We start from the raw sequence: 22,846 nt of genomic DNA, 5'->3' as shown, positions 1-22,846 counted from the left end.
TATTTGAGTAAGTGTAGAAAGGCATTTGTCCTTTTTAGGACTAACCTGTATTAAATACACTACAAATGTATTTGAAATGTGTTTACAAGGCATTATCCATGAGAACTTGGAGAGTTCAAAGTGCTAAGAAACATGAAGGTGCCTCTAAAATAAAGTGACAAGTTCTCCTAATTAGAAGGGCTGGTGAGGCTAAAAGGCTTGGCAAGTGAAGATAGACGAAGAACTTATCTTTCACATATCCTTACTTCTTAAAGTATGAAAGTGAATTATTAATAGCATTAAAGCAACCGCAATGTGTGTGAATTGTGGGGGAGTGACTTAGCTAATTTTGAGAATGAAAGATAATTAAAAAGAATGTTTTACGCTTTTAATTGAAGTTTTAAGGTATTGAAAGGTTGGAGATCTTCTAGCAAATACCTTAAATGTGGGGGAATGTACCCGAGTATTAGCAAATTACTTTGTAAGTCCTAATGTATGTTTTGAAGACTTAACATTGAAAAAGAACTACTCTCGAAGGAAATATTTTTCATGCATGGATATAAAGTTTGTGATAACCATATAATATGAGTAGTCAACCTAGTGGTACCAATTTTTAAAGGTTTGAGTAGAGAGTAAGTTGTATCATCGAGGGGAATGGTTTAAATAAAGCCTATGTCTTAAGAATCGTCATAATGGCAACCCAACCAAGCTGACTAGAGATCCCAAGATCTAGGTTCAAAGGGAGATAATTAATCTCCCACCCATGTCCTATGATGGAACAGTGCTATCTGCAGCGTATTTAGGATAAGCTTTGCTTTTAATGATTCATATACTTGGAAATAACAAGTGGGGTAGTGCAAGATTCTTAATGGGAAGTCACCTATCTTGAGTGAGGAATGAGGCCGTTCATGTGAGAATTTTTTTGAAGGGCTTAGTTCTCTAAAAGCACTCATGAGAAACCAAGAATTGTTCAGGACCAAAATGAACACAATCGAGCAACCACATGGTGTCTGGAAGGGTATTGTGTGACTACTATTGTCTTGATTTACACAAACGGCTGAGTAGTTCAAGATATCGCGCTCACTGATTAGCCAAGTAAATCTAATAGTAATTCACACAGAAGGTTCAAAGCCAAAAATCACCTATCTCGATGCGGTACTTTTCCTATTGAATTATCTCTCTAGTGTTTGCATTGTCATTTGCATAGTGTTGAGTCAATTTCCATTCATGTGGGGGATTATTGGAAAATTTAATAATAATATTATTATATTAAATTTATTAATTGAATGGAAATTAGAAGTGTAGCCTTTTGGTAGAAAAAAAATGTCTACTTAAATGAAGTGTTGCAACTTTTGACTTTTCATGAATAGTTACTTGATTTCCAAAGAGGTATCTCACATTCTATAAATAGGAAGCCCCCTATAATAATTTTAAAACATTTCATCTTACATACATATAGTGCATTAAATATTAGAGTCTCATTGAGTTTATATGAGAGTTTTCAACACAATCGTGGTTCATGGACCTTGTGATTTGGAATGCTACTATTACAAGGATGTGGTCGTTGTATCTTGGGAGACATGCGCCAATCAACCATGAGCACAGTAGTGGGGTGTAAACTTGTTTTGAGGACAAAGTGTCTAACACTTGCCTCGACCCTATTTTTAGGTTTTTCTAATACATTATGTTATATTCGTTTAACATTAGTTACTCATGTGCATGCAGTACTTTGATATATAGTTGCATTATTTCTTGATTTTCCATGTGATTTAATATAGCAATTAGACCCTATTTTTCCAACATGTGGAAGTTGGTATATATAGATTTATTTTATTAGTACCTCACGTAATGTTGAATGCACCCCACATTAAAATTTAATGTCAAGTGGCTTATGTACCCTATCAAATAACAATTTTGACCTTATTATGTTTTTAAAAAGAAAAAGAAATTTCTGAATACACCTTGAAATCACTTTTAACGTATTATTTATCTTCTTCAACTATCAAAACCCCTCTCACTCTCCACTCCATTGTTAAACAAAATCCTAACCAATGAAACTAAAAATACGTTGATTGAGAAAAATTATTTTTGACGAATAGAACATGATATCAATATTTCAGAAGCTTCACATGAGGTAAATTTCATATTTGTAATTGATTTTATTTATTTCAATGACATCGATAATTATTTAAGTCTGCTTTTGCTTTCCATACTACCCAATTTCATAGGAGGCCAACCCAACAACGTCTTTTCCATTCTTATTCATTTTCCAAGGTTTACTTTTGCTATGTTAGGTTCCTCCCAGTCGGCATTTTTTAAAGCATAAATCCTTTTTTGTTAGCAAAAGGCTTAAGAGATAGAGAAAAAAGAGATTGGCTGTGATGACCCAATGAAATTCAAGCTCAATAGACTGGGTAGTAGGCTTCTCTTTTTAGAGCATGTTTGCATGTCGACAACCCTGCTGAACTGAGCCTCTTCTATTGAAAAAGTAAATTCCATAGGAGGCCTTTCTTTCTTCCCAAATTCCTACTTGTGATTCCATGGGAAACCATACTACCCAATATTTGTTTAAGCCTAATATTTATTTCCAATTTCCAGAAAACCATATTACACAATGCCACTACTGCTACTAATCAACAATTTTAAATAACTTTCACCTTGAGGTGTATGATTCTTGGTGAATAAGACTGAAAGTTTACTACCTTCTATCAAAGCCGTACTTGGCGAATAAGACTGAAAGTTTACTACCCTTAGTTGCTCATACAAAATATAGGTTTAATGTCTTTCAAGTAACAGAATATGGTATGATTAGTTATATCAAGCAGAGAGTTTCTGAACGTTCAAGAAAACGCATCGATCATTTTCAGCATTGCATCCAAACAAAATACTAGTGACAGAATTATTACTTAAATGCATCTCTCTTAGGAACTTCTCTAACAGTTAATATGCATTATTTTTTCTTTGTGCTATCAAGTTTAACCTCTAAGCATATACCAATTCTTCGGCCCTTTTAGTAATTGATAGCCAGAGGCATATATCCATTATGCAGTCACTGTTTTCAAAGTTGAATTTACTGCAATATAACTCATTCCATTCAATTGGTGCCTCTCAAGTGTCTATTTTCTTCTCTCCACATCAACCATGAAGAATGTTAGGGTTTTACTCCTAGATCAATTTAATTTATAAAAATTTAAAATGAGTGTTATTAAATTTGAAGAATGTGGGGTGTGCGGGTATTATGAAAAAGTATGTGGGGGTGTACTAAGATAATTTTTAATAAAAAAAAAACAGATGTGGGGTGTGTTAAATATGTGAGTTTTATTCAACAATATGACGGGCGTTAATCTAATAAGCCTATATATATATATATATATATATATATATATATATATATATATATATATATATATAAATGACGTGGAAGTTGATGATTATATTATTACTTAAGCATTGATAAATGCGCTCATTCTTATTGGTTACAAATTTTGTCTACAAATTTAACCTCCCTAGCATTTCCCTTAATAATATATTTGTGGATGCAAATTTTCTCCTTCTCCTTCTCCTTCTTTGACAAAATTGCACCTACAAAACAATTAACACATTTGGTCAAGGCCAAAAGCCTCACGTGCCCACGATGAATGAGGGAGGCTTTGGCCGAAGAACCTCCAATGCCAAAGTTAGAAATTAGAGAGAAAGTGTTTAGAGAATTTTTGGGAGTTTTGCAAGAGTATGAACTTTGGTTTTTAGAGAGAATAGGGACATATATATAGCACAAGGAGGTGGTCGGCCCTTGAGCTTTTTTGTGTGAAAAATGGGTGATTTAATTTGGTGATTTAATGGATTAATTGGGAATTAATCCATTAATTTGCCTAATATATGGGAGGTTATGGAATAATTTCTTTGTAGAGGATATAGAGTAAATATGGATGAGATAAATTTGAACTTGTTACCTATTTTTTGGTTGATTCTCCACTGCTTGCGTGTAGGAAAATCGGTGTGTCTCAGGGGTAACTTTGTCATTTTTACCCAAAAATTCACGTGTCGCCTCTTGATTATTTTTGGCTTCACAATATTGAATAAGACTTGCATTTTTCTCATGGGGGAATGCACATATCCCACCTTCTGCAAAGAATGTATTTCCATTCTATAAACTCTATAATTAGAATCGTTCAACTTGTTAATCTTCATATGAAGATCATTCATATAAAACATTGTTCGAATAGAAGATAATTTGTCATGAATATATTACTTAGTATTCACACCGTCGATTTGTTCCATACAATTGGATGACAAAAAAAAAATTATCTAATTGGATTTGGGACATTGGATGCGGACGCACATTATGTAGATAATCCAATTTGGAAAAGAAAATAAATTATGAGTGAGATATTGTCAAACATTTTTGTTATTTTTTAGAAATGGTAACCAAATAAAATATCATTTTTTGCCCCCAAAAAAATGAAATCTCATTTTATAATTTTCCCATACATCTCCTTGCTCAATATACGTTACGTGTAAGCAACATCATGTTTCGACTATAAAATCTAGCCAGTGTCCTTTCTTCTCAATATCCGTCTGCAATTTTCTGTTAGCCTTAGTCCTCTCTCCCAGTGTGGATCTTTTCCAAAATGTCTTTCCCATTTGAGAAAATGATGCATTGGCACTCGACGAATCTGAAATGATGTAAGGGGTATCGTAACAATGAAAACGCTCATGATCAAGATCGTATGTGATTGAGAAATACTGAGGGTTTTCATCAGGTACGATATTTCCGAATAACATTTGAGGCAAGAAAAGTGTTGTTGATAACACAATTTTGTCACATGGGAAGGACATTTTGGACAAGATCATACTAGTTTCCCTGAGCAATTGTGAAGCATGGAGATCTCATATTGCACCGGTTTGTGTTTCTAAAGTTAGATCAAAATAAAGAGTCGGATGCCCAAACTCTTCAAAACTCTTTCAGAAATTGGTATCATTCACCTGCATCCAATGAAAAAATCGTTTTTTTTTTTTTAAGCATTTGTAGAGCTCCTTCTGCTTTCTGCTGTTTTGAACCCATGATTTTGAAAAATAAACACTTTTTTTTTAATTACCAAATACAATAAAAGCCCTAACTCTTTTAAGAATTTTTTTTTTTTTTAAGCAACCTCAAACCAGCCCTTAGTCATATTGCACCGATCCTAAAAGTAAGTAACTACTACTATCAAATCCTAAAATCTATTCAATTGGAATTTTGAAGGATTTTAATTCTTTTAATGAATCTAGAGGTATTCAATTAGGATTTGAAGTGATTATCTGAAATTCAAGGTGTATTCAATTAGAATTTTAAGATAGTTTATTAAAATCCTTAGAAATCCGGATGTATTCAATGAGGATTTTAAAGAAGTTTAGAACATTCCAGGTGTATTCAATTAGAAATTGATTTTAAAGAATTTGAGAAAGTTGAGGAATTAGAGAGAATTGGAGAGATTTTGTAGTGTATTTTAAGCATCTACAAATCTCACCTCTTCCCATGAGATTTTAAGGGAATTAAATCAAAATTTTATAGAGAATCTCTATAAATCAATTAAATTCCATAAAAATCCATGAATTTATAAATCTATTAAAGTCTCTCAAATTCTCAATTGAATACACCCCTTAAATTTGATGACGTGGCACATGTGATTTTGAGTGATAAAAATACGTATTGTGGCTTGCCTAGAGATGTTCCAAATACTAATTTGCACCTTAAAAGTCATTTTCAAACGACTTAATCACCTCTTAGAATTCAATTCTTGTGTCTCATTTTGCCATCCACCTTCAAGTCCGTAACAGATTCGTTAAATTTGATGACGTGGCACATAGAGGTTCAATTTTTTGCTGAAATGTAGCCATGAGGAATTCACATATAACAGGTCTCCAGTCTCCATATTCCACTGCTAGAAATTCTTTTTCGGGAAAGCAAAGTACAAAAAATCACCACATTGAAGGCACGATGCCTTTCATCAGGTTAATATGGACTCCACAAGTTTACAAGAGAACATCATATAATTTCTCTCATAAGAACTTGTAACATGATGACAAGTATAAACTGTTTTTCCTGTTTCTCGACACCTTGTCTCTATTTTCTTTCCGGTCTGATAAACACCTTCCTTCTCAATGTCTACAGGAATAGGAGCACGCTCTGAACATTAAACAATAAAGGGAAGATTTCCGCCAGGAAGCAAAGATCGAAAGTTGGGAATAATCCACCAGAATGTTGGAAGTTTTCTTGAGTTCAATCAAAACGGTGAGAGAGCAGTGAGATTCATATGATAGCAGGTGGGATTGCATGGAAAAGGGCAGTCAATTTGCTTTACCACATTCCGACTAAAGTACCAATCACCCACAGACTCCGCAATTGTCTATGAAAGTTCAAATCAGTCAGAAACCAAACTAGTTTAAAAAAAAATGACAGAAAACCATTTGTTTTCCGATAAATGAGATAATTAAACTTTCCTCACCTTATTGTTTATTCGTGGAGACGTGGGTGAATGCCATGTCTCAGTTATATCCGTCTGGCAATGAATATAACAGGAATTTATGAACATTCCTCCCTCCGTATTTTTTTGGAATTCATTCAGTGCTTTCAGCATAGAACCACGGAAACCTGTATGAAATAAGTTGATAGGTTAATCTGCCACAATATTCTGTTTACAATTACACTTCATTATAGAACCAATTGCAAGGACCAATCTATGGACTCTCTTTTTCAATTGACAAGAAGCCTGCAGTTAGTGGAGCTACAAAGTGCATGTAAGATGAACCAATGCAACAATCCCCTTACTACATGGGTTTGGGAACACCAGGTAAACCCAGAGATTTCTTTGCTAAAAGATATCCTGTTGATGTTACTAATGCCTGATCTTGCAACTTGCAACTGTAAAAGATGCAAGTTTATGTTCCGCAAACTCTAGGATTCTTAGGGTAACATTTTTCGTAGGATATTTTACATGTAACATGATGAGAAGACGCAAAACTTCCTTCTCACCACAGCATGCAGTGTGCAAATATGCTGGTTTATAGTCAACAAAAATCTATAGATGGTTACAATCAGCCACTTGAGTTAACAGTTATAGTGCTTGAAGAGTGGGTCACAAACATGCTTAGCTACATAGACTTGGACCAGCATTAGGTATAAGTGATTTTCCTGGACGGTCAGGCATATAATTGGGTCACCGGATGCACGTCAAATTACCTTGTAGAATTTCAAGCTGGTTGGAATTGCAATTGTGAATGTTCAGTTTGCACTTTTTCCAGTAGCCATGTGGATCTGCTGCTTCAGGTATCAAGACATGTTGTACCTAATGGTTATACGATTAGGAAATGAGAAAAGAATGCGAATCAAATTCTGATGACAAGTAAATGAAGCTTGGGTTCTGAAGAAACTTGCCTGCCAAAAATCGTAAGCTGAGTTGACAAGGAACACTGGGGTGTTACTGTGTTTAATAATTTCTTCAGGAAAAAGGCACTGGTGTAGAAGTTCACAACAAATAATGGGGGATTTGTGTTATAATTCATAACTGAGCAGAAAAATAAGAACCAATAAAATCTGACCATTTGGCATCATATAGAGGAAAAGAACAACTACCTTAGCTGGTTCCATCTTCGAAATACAATCCTTGTGCAAACTTTTTGCTAAACCCTGACAGCGTGACGGAAAAATAAGCAAGAGAAAGCAATGAAGGTACTTTTTAATGACTAATGTCCTAAACATGTAGCTTCCTGCTAGACCTAGACCTTAGTGTCAGTGAAGGTACTGTTTAGTAATTTAAATAGCCTCAAATGACAAAACGGTTAATTTTCAAATAATTGATATAGATAAACTCAAGATGAATGAAACGCTTTCTCATATACGATGCGTCAAACTCCCAAAAAAGAACAAGCAGATGGACCTATATGAAATTCAAAAACATATTCACTAGTTTTTACATCTAATAACTAACGTCAAACCTGACAGTATCAGCATTTGATAGTAATTCAATTTCTACAAAAAAAATATAGGGTGATAAAAAAGCTAAAGATTGCATAAGAGCTAACCTGAAGGATGGCAACATCATTATATAAAGACCTCATAGTCCGATGCTGGAGAATATCTTCCCTGAAATGTAGGAAACAGAAAATGGCTTAAAACTTTCCCTCCTTCTCTATCTTCCTCTCGTATTTCTTTATGAATTCACCATCCTGAGCTCAGAGGATGCACTAGGGAAGAAAAAAGGGAAAAGCATCATAAAAAAAATTCTAATGTAACTTGATAGGAAGAATTTCAGTCATGTCAGAAAAGATACGGTAATGTTGGTATTCCATTTTGATAGGTCTCGTATCCTGATGTATGAAAATCAAATAGTAGAATCAGGCAAATGAAATTTATGATTTAGGAGATAATAGATTAAAAAGAAAATATGATTCTGGAAACGTCCACAAAAAAATACAATCCTTGTATAATCCTAGAAAGATTTCATCTTGAACAGATTCACTAAAAGTTGTAGGTGCCAACGGCACTAATACACAAAAAACATACTCATCGAGGAAAAAACCTCCATCAGCAAGACATTTGACTGTTGCATCTTTAGGCAGAAGACCTCGAAAGTCATCACAATGTATAAGAGTCGCTAACCCACCGGCAGAGCATCCTGAAAGAAGGGCCTGCAGGAGTGCCACTCATACATATTAGAGGAAATAAACCACCCAACGTTAAAATCTGGATGAGCAGCTTTAAATTAGTTCATGGTGGAAAACAATACATTTTTGCGGAGAATGTTATTACAATTGCTGGACCAATCATATCATTATAATACTAATAAAGCCAGCTCTTAGAGCAAGAGTGAAAAGGACATCTTGTACAGTCATAGTAATCGACACATGCATAGATATTTACCGATGTTTAAAAGCTATGAACTGTAGTTCATATTGTTCAATATTAGAGCTTAACCAAAGTAATATACCTGTTTCACTTTTGACATGCCAATTGACAAGAGTTCATCGATAACTGCTTCCCAGATGAGTTGGCCCCTAAAGAAAAGTTCCGATCCATTCTGTGAAATAGAAAAGCAGCCACTGTTAAACTAACAACTTACTTTCTTCCATTTATAAAATTAAACAAGGAAGAAAATCTCCAAACACATTGCACCTTAGACTCATTTTCCGGGTGGCCAGCCAAGGACGCCCCATCACAGTATCGGATCCTGACTTTGTTCCAGTTAAAGAACTCTAGAGAATGCTCCAACAATGAATTGAATCACATCAATTTTATGGTCCACAACTTAAGATTGAGCTAAAATTACAAAACGAAGCATAACGGAATACAAATAGCAGCCGAGTAAAATCAAGCTTACCAGGATTTTGCGATGGATGAGAGCTCAAAATCCCGGAAAAGGAAACTCGACGATCCATGTAATTAGAAGACCCTAATGGAGTACCTTTGCGCCAAGAACACGATTCAGTTGAATTGCACCAACCTCCACCCTACATTTTCGATTTTTGACGCAAACCCATTACGCAATTCTCCTTTCTAAACATAAAAATCTACTAGCATATGCAAATACACTGAAATTAAATGAAACAACTATATGACAGACATGTAAAAAAATGCGTAGGGATTGAATTTTGACCTCAATGTGAAGCAGCCAATTGTTGGCGCCGGATCCGAAGCCCTTCCTGAAATGGTAGCCAGGGGCAGTCCCATCCAAGCAAACTGCAAAACCAATATCCAAACAATTGAGGGGGGAGAGAGAGAGAGAGAGAGAGAGATTGGAAGGCAGAGGGTTGGGATTAAGTACGGGCGCCTCTATCCTTGGCGTTTTTGAGCAAGGTCAACTCGACCAAGTCGGAGGCGGCGGCGTTGGGAAGAAACGGGCTGGAGATTCCGGAGTCTAGCTTGTCGCGCCAGGAGTTGGAGAGGAGAATGAGAGCGAAGGCGATAACGGTAAATCCGACGGCGGCGATTGCCCAGTCCTTTTTGGCCCACCTTCGCCACCATGGCAGGCTGCGAAGCCTGGGATTCGCCATTGACCCCACCATCAATTAGCTGACTGAAAAATTAACTGCCAGTCAAATGGACACTGAAAAAGTTAACCGCCAATTTTCAACATGACAAGAAGCTTTTATTTTGTTTTTGTTTTTTATTTTTTAATTTTTAATTTTTTTACTTTTCTTGCAAGAAACAATGTTTTATTCTATAAATCCAAAGAATGAGGTAGGGCATTATTATCATTTATCAACAAAAACGAAAAGGTAGCGCATTATTTTCAGACCAAAAGGAAAGGTAGCATTATTTTGAAGAAAACAACGCTTTGCAAAATTATAAAAAAAAAAATGCTAGACCATCTACACGTGAACGATTATCAACCGTTGATATATGTAAATAGTAAAATAACAACTCTCAAGAAAAAGAGAAATATTATTGGCAGTTTGAAAAAAGATAGCATGATCCAACCAAATTGTCGTCTACGTTACACAGTTGCATCGAAAACTAAGGCCTTTTTACTCCTCCGGGTAGGAAGAAGCGAGAGCAACTATAAACTTTTCTGTTTTTTTTCTCTACACACCCTCATTTCAACATCTACAGATCAAATGCTAAGTCTGCACAAGAAGGGTGAATTTTCCACCAGGGTATACTGAGGTAGTGAGGTTCGAGTTGCGAGTATCCCAAAAAAGTAGAAAGCGCTCGAGTTCAATCAAGCTCGAGTTCAAATGGTAGCAGGCCGGATTGCATAGAAACGGCAATCTGTTAGCTTCCCTGCAGACTCTGCAATTGTCGATCAGAAATAGCAAAGCCCAAAGCAGTCAGATGTTTAGTTAAGAAACTGACAGAAAACCAATAAATGAAAGAAAAACAGATTTTGATTTGATAACACCAAGCAGCTAAGCTTATCGTATAAGGCTGGGATGATAGAATTTCCGTCACCTTATTCGACTTAACAAGAAAAATCACCACATGATCTCAGCACTTGAATACAAATGATAAAACTTTCCTCACCTTATTGCTTATCCTTAAAGATTTCGGCGAATGCCATGTCCCAGCCATCCATGTCTGGCAATGAATAAAGCAAGAACTTATAAACATTCCTCCTTATTTTTCTCGAGTTCATTCAGCGCCTTCAGCAGAGATCCTCGGAAACCTGTACAAAGTGAATCGAGTTAATTTTGCCAAGGTATTTCGTTTACAACTATTCTTCATTACACAACCAATTAGTGTCCAATGAATGAATCATATTTTCCATGAAAGAGGCCTCAAGATAGTGATGCAGCAAGTAATACCTGCCGATTGCATTTGAAATTGGTAGAAAGACCGTAAGAATCCTAGTTTCAATGTAATATAACAGGAAGACCCTGGACAAAAATGTACCTTTCGACTTTCTCCACCGCCGTGGCTCGTCAGTGTTTGAGGTTCGAGATTGCAGAGAGACCCGGCTTCCATGGCTTGTATATCAAGCTGCCTCCGGTTTCCCTGGCTTTCAACTTGAGACCTTGCTAGCTCGTGGCGCGTGAACAACGGAATATCACTGTTGAGTTGACCACTTGTCATTTTCAAGCTAAATCAATTTTAGGTGAACATGTAATGGGCCAGTTGGTCAAGGTAGTGTATTTATATTTTTGCACTAAGTTCAAAAATCAAACTTGGGTTTCGAACGGAATAACGCTATTTAGATGCATTGTTGGTACATGAGAGTCCTGAATGTAATAGAGAGTGTCGGCTATGTGATCAGTTTTGTGTGTCTAAGTATCATTATTGTTTCAAACGTTAAACTATGGAGCAATGAAAAATATGATTCAAATTCATATGGGTAAGGAAAAACAAAACTTTTCATTTATTTCTATAAATGAATTCACCTTATACAATGCTGCAAGAGAAACTCAATACGGTTTCACCGACAAAAAGGAAAAGAAAGCATGGATCACACGTACACTACATCGACATCGCCATGCCGGAATCTGATTACTATGAAAGTTTTGAATTTCTATGGGCCTGAACAACTTTTTTGGAATCTATCGGTGAATCTAGCCAGTAGCTACCATATAAACCGTTGGGTCCCTGGCTCATGGGACCAATGGAATGGTCGATACAAGAACATCATCATTGTGAAGACGTTGATGGTTATGTACAGCACCCCCATGAAGAGCCAAGTTCGATAATCATCAGTCTGGGAATGTAGGATCAAGAAAAAGAATGGAATGGTATAATATCTAAACTCAATCAGCGGTGCGGGAACCAAAACTGCAGCAGTAGCCAAGAAAAATGCCAGCACCCAGATCTTCCTCTGAAACTTCCCTGCCAGAGAGAAATAAAACAAGTCTTAGGGAAGAAACATGAGGAGGATTGAAAGGTATAATGAACAAGAGCTGTATACCAACCCAATCTAGTGACGATGGAAATCCATGAATAAACATAAAGTGGGACTAGGAGGTACTTCATTGACCAATGAGCTTTGATGACCTTCCGCCAAAGATAAAAAGGATAATGCCGATTGTCAGCCAGAAGATAGGGATGAGCTATGCTGCAACAGTCAAGAAACTACATGATGATGTGTTATAATAAAGTTATGAACGAGTATCTATGATGCATTGGATATGGAAACAGCAGAGGAAACATTCACCGTTCTTGAAATTGGAGAAAACGTTAAAACAACACTTGATTAGTTGCTTTTCTCAAATATCACTTAAAATTTGACCTTCATATTAGCTGACCTATTTCCTCTTCCGTAAATTGAATGCAACTATTATTCTAAAAGCATTGAGCGCATATGCTAAATAAGCCTCACCTGAAAAAATGGACTGCGATGAAGCCAGCGCCAAGTGCCAAAGATATCTGAATGAAGGTAAGGAACTTGTTCTTCCACATTGACCGGAATAAATCTACAGTTTGACTCAAGATAAAGAGCATAGGAGCCATAGCAAGGGCAGAAAACAGACCAAAATACATGATCTGTGCAAAATGTGGAGAAACTGCATGAGCATCTTTTGCACCTACAACAATTGGACACACTATGAGACAACAGCGATCAAGGCCAATTCATTGCCCACAATTTGTAGCCAAAAAAACCAAGCAACAAAAGGAGTTGTCGTACCTAGAACCACACTCCCATTCCACTGAACAAAGGCAATAAAGGCTGCTAATACTAGAATAAAAGGGCTAAAAGAAACCAAAAGTTCCAACTTCATGTGCCATAATTTTGGAAAGATTGCCTCAATTTCATCAAGAAAACCTGCAGAAGAATACCATGTGCTATGAGCATTGAGAATAAAAAATCCAATGCAGGGTATGAGGAACCAAGTTGGCAAGCTACGTGAGGACAAACCTAATTTGCAAGTTTGAAAAGAAACTTTTCTAGTCGAGATTAAATGTCTTCCAGTATCCACTACAGTGGTTGCCTTCCGCTTTCTCAAGTTTGAGCCTAAAGTTAAACTGTTTGAAGGAGTTGGCTGACCTTTTATCCTAATTGTGTCGTCTATATATATCTTATCTTTATGGTCAGCCATTGTAATATTTATAACCTCACTGCAACAAACAAAAAGCATCCATATAATATTTGTTTGCCGAATAACAACTGCCACGGAACCAAGCTGCATTACCAACATCAAACCAAGTTACCGCTTGAACAGACAAAACATTTAGGCATAGCATACGTGTGCTTGCATCAAAACCATACAATGACTTATGGAAGAGATTTAAGTTTTTACCAATGCACTAAACCAGTACTTCTTCTTCAAACACGCAAGATGCATAGCAAGCACTGCGGCAAGTGACGCAACATCTGTATAATAGAGAAAACTGAAGAACCAATGAAGCGGGTAAATGGCTAGCACCACCGCATAAAGTGTTGCTTTTCTTTCATCAAGAGCCGGTCTCAGGTGAATGATTATGTCATACACAATAACGCTGCAAAATACCGCCAAAACACCATTGAAAGAGCGAAGAATGGCTGTGGAGCAGCCTTCAGAAAACGACGTGGCTGCTTTTACGACTAACATGCCTGGAAACAAATACGCAACATGAGCTAGTGAAAGATAGTACCTGCAAAATTGAAACATTGCCCATGTTAAATTCTTTGCTAAATACTAAATACTGTAATACAACATGATTCTTAAGTTCTCTAGCAAAAGCCATTTAATTTGTTAAAAGTAATTAAAACCTGTTTTTCGCAATTACAAACCAGCTGGTGGGATACAAAGTTCAAAACAACTTAACAACAACAAAAGAGTAGAAAATTAAGAAATGGTAGAGAACATACAGGCCAGGAGGAGTGGTGATCATGGGATCCCAGCTTCTGAAATTGCCATTGCAGTACTGTTGTGCTTGAGGCACATGGAATATCTCATCCTGCAGATCATAAATTTATTTACCAACTCCAAAAAAAAAAAATCATACAACCCAAAAATCTAAAATACAATAAAAATCACATTGAATTGAATCGATGGAAGTTGGTGTCTTGGGTGGGATTAGGGTTTTACCATGTAGGGTTCGGGAACAATGTGACTGACGAGGATGGAGATGGGAATTACCCACAGGCTCACAATCGCGGCTACGGCAATCCTACCCATATTTCTCTGCTGTTCAGAATCAAATCCAAAGGGTCTGTTTGGTTCCATGGATTCGGCGGTGAAAAATGTAACCCAACATTTCGAGAGAATACCAATTTCGAATTTCAACTTCCTTTTCGCTGATCGTCGGAAGCAAATCTAGTTAGGCGAGTCCTTCCTTCGATTGCCACTCCTGTCCTGAGAATCCAATTTTCATTTGTCCTCCCCTCCAAAGCCCTTATCGTAAATTTGGGGCTTATTGCATTTGATAAATAAAAAAAAAATCAATCTGACTAACAATTGTGGTTTGTTTCGCACCAAAAGTCAGTTAATTTACCTAACTTTATTCGTTTTTTGTTTTAACAAACCTAACTTTATTTAACTGAATTAGATTGGTTAAAATAGTATATCGAATCATTTTTCTCATAATTTGACGAATTTAGAATAAGCTATTGAAAAGAAAAAAGAAATTAATGAAAATGATTTCAAAATTTTACATTTTAACAAAAAATCATCTAATAACTTTATTTAATAATAAAGACAAAAAAAACACTTAAAATATAAACATGTGTGCCAAACCCCTCTTCCCTCCTCTCCTTCCTCCCAAATATAACTAAATAAGAAAGAGTATATGAAAATACACATACATATTATATTATATATGATTTAGCTAAATGCAACAACGATGACACCTATTTTTAGGCCTTTGATAAAGTAAGATAACACAAACACACGTCTGATACTATAATCTCGTAAGATGTATATATATATGTGATATATGTAGATTTCACTCGTACCTACTTAAGGCAAAGGAGATAATATACATACCGTTAAGATTCATAAACTGTGTAGTACCGTTAAGTTTCATACACAATGTAGTACCGTTAAATTTCACTAACAGTGTAGTACCGTTAAGTTTCATTAACAGTGTAGTACCGGTAAGTTTCATAAACACTGTATTAAGTTTCATAAACAATGTAGTACTCTTATGCTTCATAAACAGTATGTGTGAGGACGTGTGGGTCCCATGCGTCATTTTTTTTTTTAATTTAATATTAAAATGATGTATTTTTCATTAAAATTTAAGTTCTTTTGTCATGTTTATTAAAATTTAAGTATTTTTCATTAAATAAAATTATAGTATGATTTTTAGTTAAAATAAACTTAACCTAACCCCTTTTCATGAAAGTTACCATCCCAATCCGGATCTCCTCCCTCAGCCACCGCCGCCTGATGATTTTGTACAAACAAATTATTGGGTTGTCTAGCCTACATGGCTACATCCCTTAAGATTTGAAACAGTTTCCAAGTTAAATACGAAATGCGTGCTATGAGTAGTTCATCCGAGTTTTCAAGATTTATAAAAAAAAAATTAATGGAATACCAAACAGGACCTTAGTTTTTTTCCATTTTTTTCCATTCGTTCAACCAGGAAACTCTTACCACTGATTAGTCTCTTTCCGGTTACAACGGAAGAAGTCGAACCCTTTACAAACGTAATCCGGGTTAGCTATCTATCAGCCATTTTTCTTCAGTGTCACAATTGAATAAAAGAAAGAAGCAAGGGACCAAATGATCGATAAATAATTCCCATCATTAGCACATGAGAAATTTCATAAAGAAAACTAATGAAGAAAACTTGAAAACTTTATGTTTTAACGATAAAAACAAAATATAGAGTAAAGTGAATAGTATCAAAATTGACTTTTTAATATAAAAATATGGTTTTTCGTTAAAATGAACAGTATCGGGAGCTTTTCATTAAAGTTCCCAATTTCATAAGCAAGAAAAAATGAGATGAAACAGAATCAACATTCTACCAAAAGACTTGCAGAGGGATTAGTCAATGATCACTGTGAACACAAACATATTCAGCAAAATTACAGATAATCCAGCGGCAAACCTACAAAGTCATCGTCCAGACATTTTAAGTAACATAAAGCGAAATAAAAACGGACAACAAAACCAGAGAGCAAGAATGCAAGCAGCATTTTCTTTCCATTATCATCACTCCGCCTATCGTTGATTATTCTCAGAAGCATTTCCTGTGCACGATTGAGGGACCGGATTCATCGTACTCAGCTTTGGCAATCCACATCTGCACTCAAACAGAATCGGATTTCCGATAAGAATCTCTTTGACGGGCAGTTTGCACAAGAAAACTAAGTAAATGTACCGAGAAACAAACCTGCTGGAAGGTACTGAGGGAAGCTAAGATAGAGCCTCCGATCCAGACACTGTACTTTCTCTCTGGTGGGGCAACCACCTTGATCTTCATGCTGCTTGGGGCCAATGCAGTAATTTCCTTGCTCATTCGGTCAGCAATTCCAGGGAACATGGTTGAACCACCACTAAGAACAATGTTGCCATACAAATCCTTCCTGATATCGACATCGCATTTCATTATGGAATTGTAAGTGGTCTCATGAATACCAGCAGCCTCCATTCCGATCATGGATGGTTGGAAGAGGACTTCTGGGCATCGGAAACGCTCTGCCCCAATAGTGATCACCTGACCATCAGGTAGCTCATAGCTCTTCTCAACAGAAGAGCTGGTTTTAGAAGTTTCCAATTCCTGTTCATAGTCAAGAGCAATGTAGGCCAACTTTTCCTTCATGTCCCTCACAATTTCACGCTCTGCTGTGGTGGTGAATGAATAGCCACGCTCAGTCAAGATTTTCATCAAGGCATCAGTCAGATCACGACCTGCAAGGTCAAGCCTCAAGATGGCATGTGGGAGAGCATACCCTTCATAAATAGGGACCGTGTGGCTGACACCATCTCCAGAGTCAAGAACGATACCTGCACACAAGCACGTAGGAAACATGAATCACAGTTGAAATGGCTTCTGCACTAGCAACCTGGACTTCCATTCAAACACAAACCCAAAATATCATAATTTTACCATAAGCATTTGCTGATCTAAGCAAACCCAAAATGATCTTTTTACCCAATATCATTCTCAGAGATAAAACTATATCCCAAATATTTCAAAATCACTCATAATATATTCCAAACTGCATACGCCTATCTTATCTGCTGTGAACCCATTTAAAGGTAGTTAACTATCATACCTTTTTTTTCTTTCGATAATTTTAGGTTGAACCATAAAATGCTTGTTTATCAACAAGGCCAAAACAATTTATGCAACATAAAAACAATTTCATAAAGTAAAATGAGTTATTGCAATATCTCATCTGATTGAATAGCTTACCAGTAGTACGACCACTGGCATAGAGGGAAAGCACGGCCTGGATGGCTACATACATAGCTGGAGCATTGAAGGTCTCAAACATGATCTGGGTCATCTTCTCACGATTTGCTTTAGGGTTGAGAGGTGCTTCAGTGAGAAGAATTGGGTGCTCTTCGGGTGCAACACGCAGTTCATTATAGAAGGTATGATGCCAAATCTTCTCCATGTCATCCCAATTGCTCACAATTCCATGCTCAATTGGGTACTTGAGGGTTAAGATACCACGCTTGGACTGAGCCTCATCCCCAACATATGCATCTTTCTGACCCATTCCAACCATAACACCAGTGTGTCGTGGGCGGCCAACAATGCTAGGGAACACGGCTCTTGGAGCATCATCTCCAGCAAATCCAGCCTATACAACGATGATTCAATCAAACTAAATCCACTTTCTAACATCTTAGATTCATACCAGCTAAAATACATACAGATTGATATTCTATTATACATCCTAAAGGCTGGGCGGGAAATCTGTTTCGCATACCTTAACCATTCCCGTTCCATTATCACAGACAAGAGGCTGAATGTCCTCGCTGTCCGCCATCTTCTACTTCCTGCAAGCAAATAAACAGCATCGAATTGTAAAACCCAAATTACCCACAACACAAAATTTAAAAACCCAAATTATCCACAACACAAAAATTAAAACAATATGCATCACATTGAATGGAATTATCACTTGTCTCAGACAAACAGAAGGCTGCATAGAAATCGACATTGATCGCCATTGGTGCACATACAACAGAGATTGAAGTTAACAAACACAAATAGATAACATCAAATCCACTCCAACCCAGTTCCCAAATAAGAAAATCAAAAACCAAAAAGCATAACTATAAACAATAGACTAAAATCAAAACATAATTCATAAATATTTATCGGCTCTACCAAAATATGCAACAAAAAAAAAAATTATATTTTTTTTTCAAAAATTAATGAAAAAATCAGCAATGCAAACCTCTCATCACCTACAAACAAACAGATCAAGGAAAAAATCTACCAGAATTTACACAGACCGATCAAACATCAAACATCAAACATCACAACCCAAAACCAAATGCATTAAAAATCGACCACCAAACAGCAAAATCCCGAAATCTTGAGCACATTACACGATTACAACCGGATCGAAATGTAGAGAGAGAGGGAGAGAGGGAGAGAGGGAGAGAGAGTCACCTGTTTCTCGAAACCCTAGAAAATTCGAGATTTGGGGTTTGAGGTTCGGATGAGTTGCAGATGGTAGTGATGCTGCCCGCCTTGAGGGCCTTTGGTGTTGGTTCGAAATGGAAACAAAAAACAATAAAGGCGAGGACGTGACTGGCGGACACGAAAACCCGAGCGGAATAAACAAAAATTGGAAATCCACAAATTTGCCCCGAAAGTAAATGCGACTTAAATGCACTGCAAATTCGGTCCCGACCGAATCCCCACCATTCGTTCTTTTGTAGGAAGGGACTGGATCTACGGTCCACGTGACGCGTCACTTTGATCTGGGCCTCTTGTGGATCCAGTTGTTCTGTGGCATCATCCGGTTTTAGTGGTGGGGCTGTCTTCCATCTTTTGTGGTGATTATCTGTTTTACCCCTGATTTTTTTATACGGAATTTCAAATGCATTCTTCAAATGATATGTTATAGGCCCGGATTTTTGACATATTTCGGTTTCATTCGGTTTTGTTTTTTTTTGTTTTTTGTTTTTTTAATAAATGATATTATTTACCTAAGAAAGTGGAGGAGTGAGCTATGACTCACAATGAATTAGCAATAACGTGGTTCAAAATTATCTTTGGAGAGAATCGAACATATAACCTCTTATTTACAAGTGAAGATAAATAGTTTAATTTTACTTTTACTTTGACGATCAACCAAACTAAATCAAAGAATTTCAAGAATGATTCGGTTTTGTCAGTTTGGTTCGATTTAGTTAGGCTAGCTCGATTTGGGTTCATGCTCGTTTAGAGAGGTTTCAGATTCAAAATCCTAAAAAGTCAATTTTTTCTCAAAATTAAAACAACTAAAAGCAAACACCTTGGTTAAAACTTGGAAACGAAAGAAGAACATGTGCAAGAATTTCAAAATTAATTTTGTGCAACAAGCATAGAATCATTCACTCAAAGAGAAATGTGAAAAATAAATATAAAGTAACTAGTCGGCTTGAATCGAATCAAGTCGAGTCTAATTTCTTTGAATCGGTTCAAACTGTTCAGTCTCTAGTCTAATTCTCGAGTTTTTTTCGATTTAAATGCTCACCCCAAAAATGCATATGGCACCACACAACTGTAATTTACGTGGTATTCCTTGCTAGATCATATATGAAAAGATCCCATGGTTGGTGGTGGAGGAAAGAAAGGTTCGGATAAAGTGCTAAACTCATTTAACGTTAGTGTTAATTAATATTATTACCTGCATACAAAAAATGGTACGAGTAATGACCTAATTTTCCATATTTCTTACCCTTTTAGGATGTTGGAGGGATCATCGGGCCTGTTATGGATGCAGATACAAATTTTTGACATAGTGGTGGTGGTTGTTTCATACTTATTTCAATTTGCAATATGACCCTCTCATGTGAAAGATGGTTAAGATTAAAAAAGCACATATTAAGGTCCATTTGGAAATTTTCACTAGGACAATTGTGCACATTTGGATACCTCCTATTCACCCAATTGTAATTATTGTCACAGTAAACTACTCACTTTATTCACAAAATGTCAATCAAAGATCAAATGAGAAATTCAACTACTCTGATTATGATATTGGTATGGTGAAAGTGTTAGAATATAAGGATGAGAATGCATGTTATAGTATATTTGGTGTTGAATTGCTCTAGATGTTATAAGATCTTAGTTTTGTGCACTCATTGTTAGATAAGGATTTCTTATCAGTGTTCCACTTGAATTCTAATAGGAGAGACAAGTAGATTGAACGTGTGTATACAGTAGGTCTCTACTCTCCCAAAACACACACTTGATTTTGGACTAAGACCTATCGTTAGTGAAAGCATTATGGTTTTGTAAGAGAGGAGAAGGTTTGGCATAGGTCTTTGCACACTTGATTTTGGACTAAGACCTATCATTAGTGCAAGCATTATGGTTTTGTAAGAGAGGGGAAGGTTTGGCATAGAAGATTGGTGGCATGGGCTATTTTGAGGTCTTTTATAATTTCTTTTCGACTGCTTTTACATGTTAGTTTGGTTCTTGTGTTTATCAAATTGTAGTTTTCGTACTTGTATGATTTGTGGATCATGAGCTTAATATGTTGGGTTATGTTTTTGATAACTTAAGTCTTACAGAAAGAATTTCAATCACAACTTAGTGAATGTTAAGAGGCCATGAATGTAGAACTTGTCCCTAAAAAACAGGCTTGTATGGAAAGGGTGCCAAAAGCACGCTTCGTACCCAAAGTCCTCTCGTTGGCCCCCTCTATCGACATTAATTTGGCGATAGCTAACTCTTTCCTTCCTTTATAGCTACTTCACTCACCTTCCAGTTTATAGGTTGCACCACGTTCTGAAGAGTTTGAACTTAATTGCGTGATGAAACTAGACTCTAATACAAAATTTTAATAGCTCATGAGTAGAACTAGCCTTTAGAATACCAGTTGTAAGATTCCAAGAACTACTAATATGCAATACTACCTATATCGAGAACTAGTCATTTAACTAATATCAATTGCAAAGTACAGCTAGGGTTTTTCTGGAGTAGATCTTGATATGGAGAACGAGGTACAGAAAGTCATGATTATGGAAGATGTGTTGGGCTGGCTGGGATCTTATTTCCTGATAGAAGAGTCATGACTATACGAGCGACACAACATAGTGGGCAATGGTCCCAAATCTCCTTTCGACACATAACACGTGCATGCATGCTTTCATACATTGATCGTTCACAAAATAGGCAATTGGGCATGGAGAGATCAAGCTATGTGAGAACTTTCATGGAGGATCAGTTAGGCAGTTAATTTGTTAATTATTATTCTTTTGTCAAAGTAGTTTGTTAATTATTGATAAGTAGTGAGGTTCATGATCAATTGATTAAGGGAGTTTTAACGAAATACATCCGGTATTGTTCACTTTGAACGAAAAACCACATTTTTACATTTCCTTGGTACTATTCATTACACCTTTATTTGTCTTTTTTCATTAAAATTAAAGTTTTTTTTAACTTTTCGTTAGTTTTTTTATTGATTAATCCTTGAAAAGTAATTTTATATAGAGCTCAATATTCCTTGGTCTCAGTCAAATCTCTATATATCCTACCGACCACTTTGTTTGATTTGATGACTTTGGAATTCTAGAGTTGTTGGTATTATGTTATAGTATTATACAACACACATGCATATAAGTATTAAGTCACTTACACGCACATATAAATGAATGTGTGCATATGTTAATGTTAGTTGCTTGCACTTAAGCAGGTGTCAACTGTTGATGTTAGTCACTTACACGCAATGAAATATCTACATATTCAATCTACCTACCAATTGAGACTTTGTTTGATTTGATGACTTCGGAATTGTAGGGTTGTTAACATGGTACCATCCATGTTACAGGATATGACACACATGTTAATCAGTAGTTACACGTATATAGGTGATTGTCAACTATTAGTGCTAGTCACTTACATGCACGTAATTGATTATTAGCTGTTTATTATAGTTGCTTACCCACACACATAAATATTGTGGATGCAAATTTTCGTCGTCTTCTCCTTTGACGAAAATGCACCTGCAAAATAATAACACCTAAGATTAAGGTCAAAAGCCTCACGCGCCCATGATGAATGGGAGGGCTTTGCCCCGAAGAATCTCTGATGCCAAAGTTAAAATTCTGAAAATAATGTGTCTAGGAGTTTGCGGGTAACAAATGTCTTAGCTTTTTAGTAGAAGAATAGGGTTATTTATAGGGGTGTGGCCAGCCCTATTTGGAGAATAGTGACTGGCCATATATGGTGAAATTGTGTGAATAATTGCAAGGTATTATGTGAAATAATATCTTGCAATTAACATGGTAATTAATCCTAAATTAAAAAGGAAAATTGGGAGTTACCTTTTGAATAAGGATTTGATAAGGAGTG

The 22,846-nt window shown here is 36.2% G+C and overlaps 3 protein-coding genes and 1 non-coding gene across 4 annotated transcripts; 1 reads left to right on the top strand and 3 right to left on the bottom strand.

Annotated features, from left to right (window-relative positions):
* The first annotated feature begins 2,350 nt into the window (after positions 1-2,350).
* On the top strand, positions 2,351-2,455 carry LOC126594668 (small nucleolar RNA Z107/R87). Its single transcript, XR_007613391.1, has one exon. It is a non-coding gene; the product is annotated as a small nucleolar RNA Z107/R87 (small nucleolar RNA).
* A 3,407-nt stretch (positions 2,456-5,862) lies between these two features.
* Positions 5,863-10,075, bottom strand: LOC126593577 (pectin acetylesterase 5-like). Its single transcript, XM_050259678.1, has 12 exons — positions 9,780-10,075; positions 9,612-9,694; positions 9,336-9,465; positions 9,131-9,210; positions 8,946-9,035; positions 8,522-8,646; positions 8,041-8,101; positions 7,592-7,645; positions 7,394-7,471; positions 7,199-7,304; positions 6,465-6,610; positions 5,863-6,365 (listed from the first exon to the last, which is right to left on the bottom strand). Exons 1-12 carry the CDS (start codon positions 10,018-10,020, stop codon positions 6,243-6,245), a joined length of 1,317 nt encoding a protein of 438 aa, XP_050115635.1. The 5' UTR covers positions 10,021-10,075; the 3' UTR covers positions 5,863-6,242.
* Positions 10,076-11,787: 1,712 nt separating this feature from the next.
* Positions 11,788-14,814, bottom strand: LOC126593576 (dol-P-Glc:Glc(2)Man(9)GlcNAc(2)-PP-Dol alpha-1,2-glucosyltransferase-like). The gene is made up of 8 exons (XM_050259677.1): positions 14,452-14,814; positions 14,232-14,320; positions 13,681-14,014; positions 13,299-13,563; positions 13,068-13,205; positions 12,762-12,966; positions 12,355-12,497; positions 11,788-12,271 (listed from the first exon to the last, which is right to left on the bottom strand). Exons 1-8 carry the CDS (start codon positions 14,587-14,589, stop codon positions 12,012-12,014), a joined length of 1,572 nt encoding a protein of 523 aa, XP_050115634.1. The 5' UTR covers positions 14,590-14,814; the 3' UTR covers positions 11,788-12,011.
* Positions 14,815-16,334: 1,520 nt separating this feature from the next.
* On the bottom strand, positions 16,335-19,120 carry LOC126593170 (actin-like). Its single transcript, XM_050259085.1, has 5 exons — positions 18,950-19,120; positions 18,258-18,327; positions 17,735-18,128; positions 16,709-17,322; positions 16,335-16,618 (listed from the first exon to the last, which is right to left on the bottom strand). The coding sequence occupies exons 2-5, from the start codon at positions 18,315-18,317 to the stop codon at positions 16,553-16,555; spliced, it is 1,134 nt and encodes a 377-aa protein (XP_050115042.1). The 5' UTR covers positions 18,318-18,327; positions 18,950-19,120; the 3' UTR covers positions 16,335-16,552.
* Positions 19,121-22,846: the final 3,726 nt, after the last annotated feature.

The sequence above is a fragment of the Malus sylvestris genome, chromosome 12 (genome assembly GCF_916048215.2).
Source record: "Malus sylvestris chromosome 12, drMalSylv7.2, whole genome shotgun sequence".
Taxonomy (NCBI): Eukaryota; Viridiplantae; Streptophyta; class Magnoliopsida; order Rosales; family Rosaceae; genus Malus; species Malus sylvestris.
Note: the sequence above shows the minus strand (reverse complement) of the source record. Positions and strands in the feature narration are given on the sequence as shown.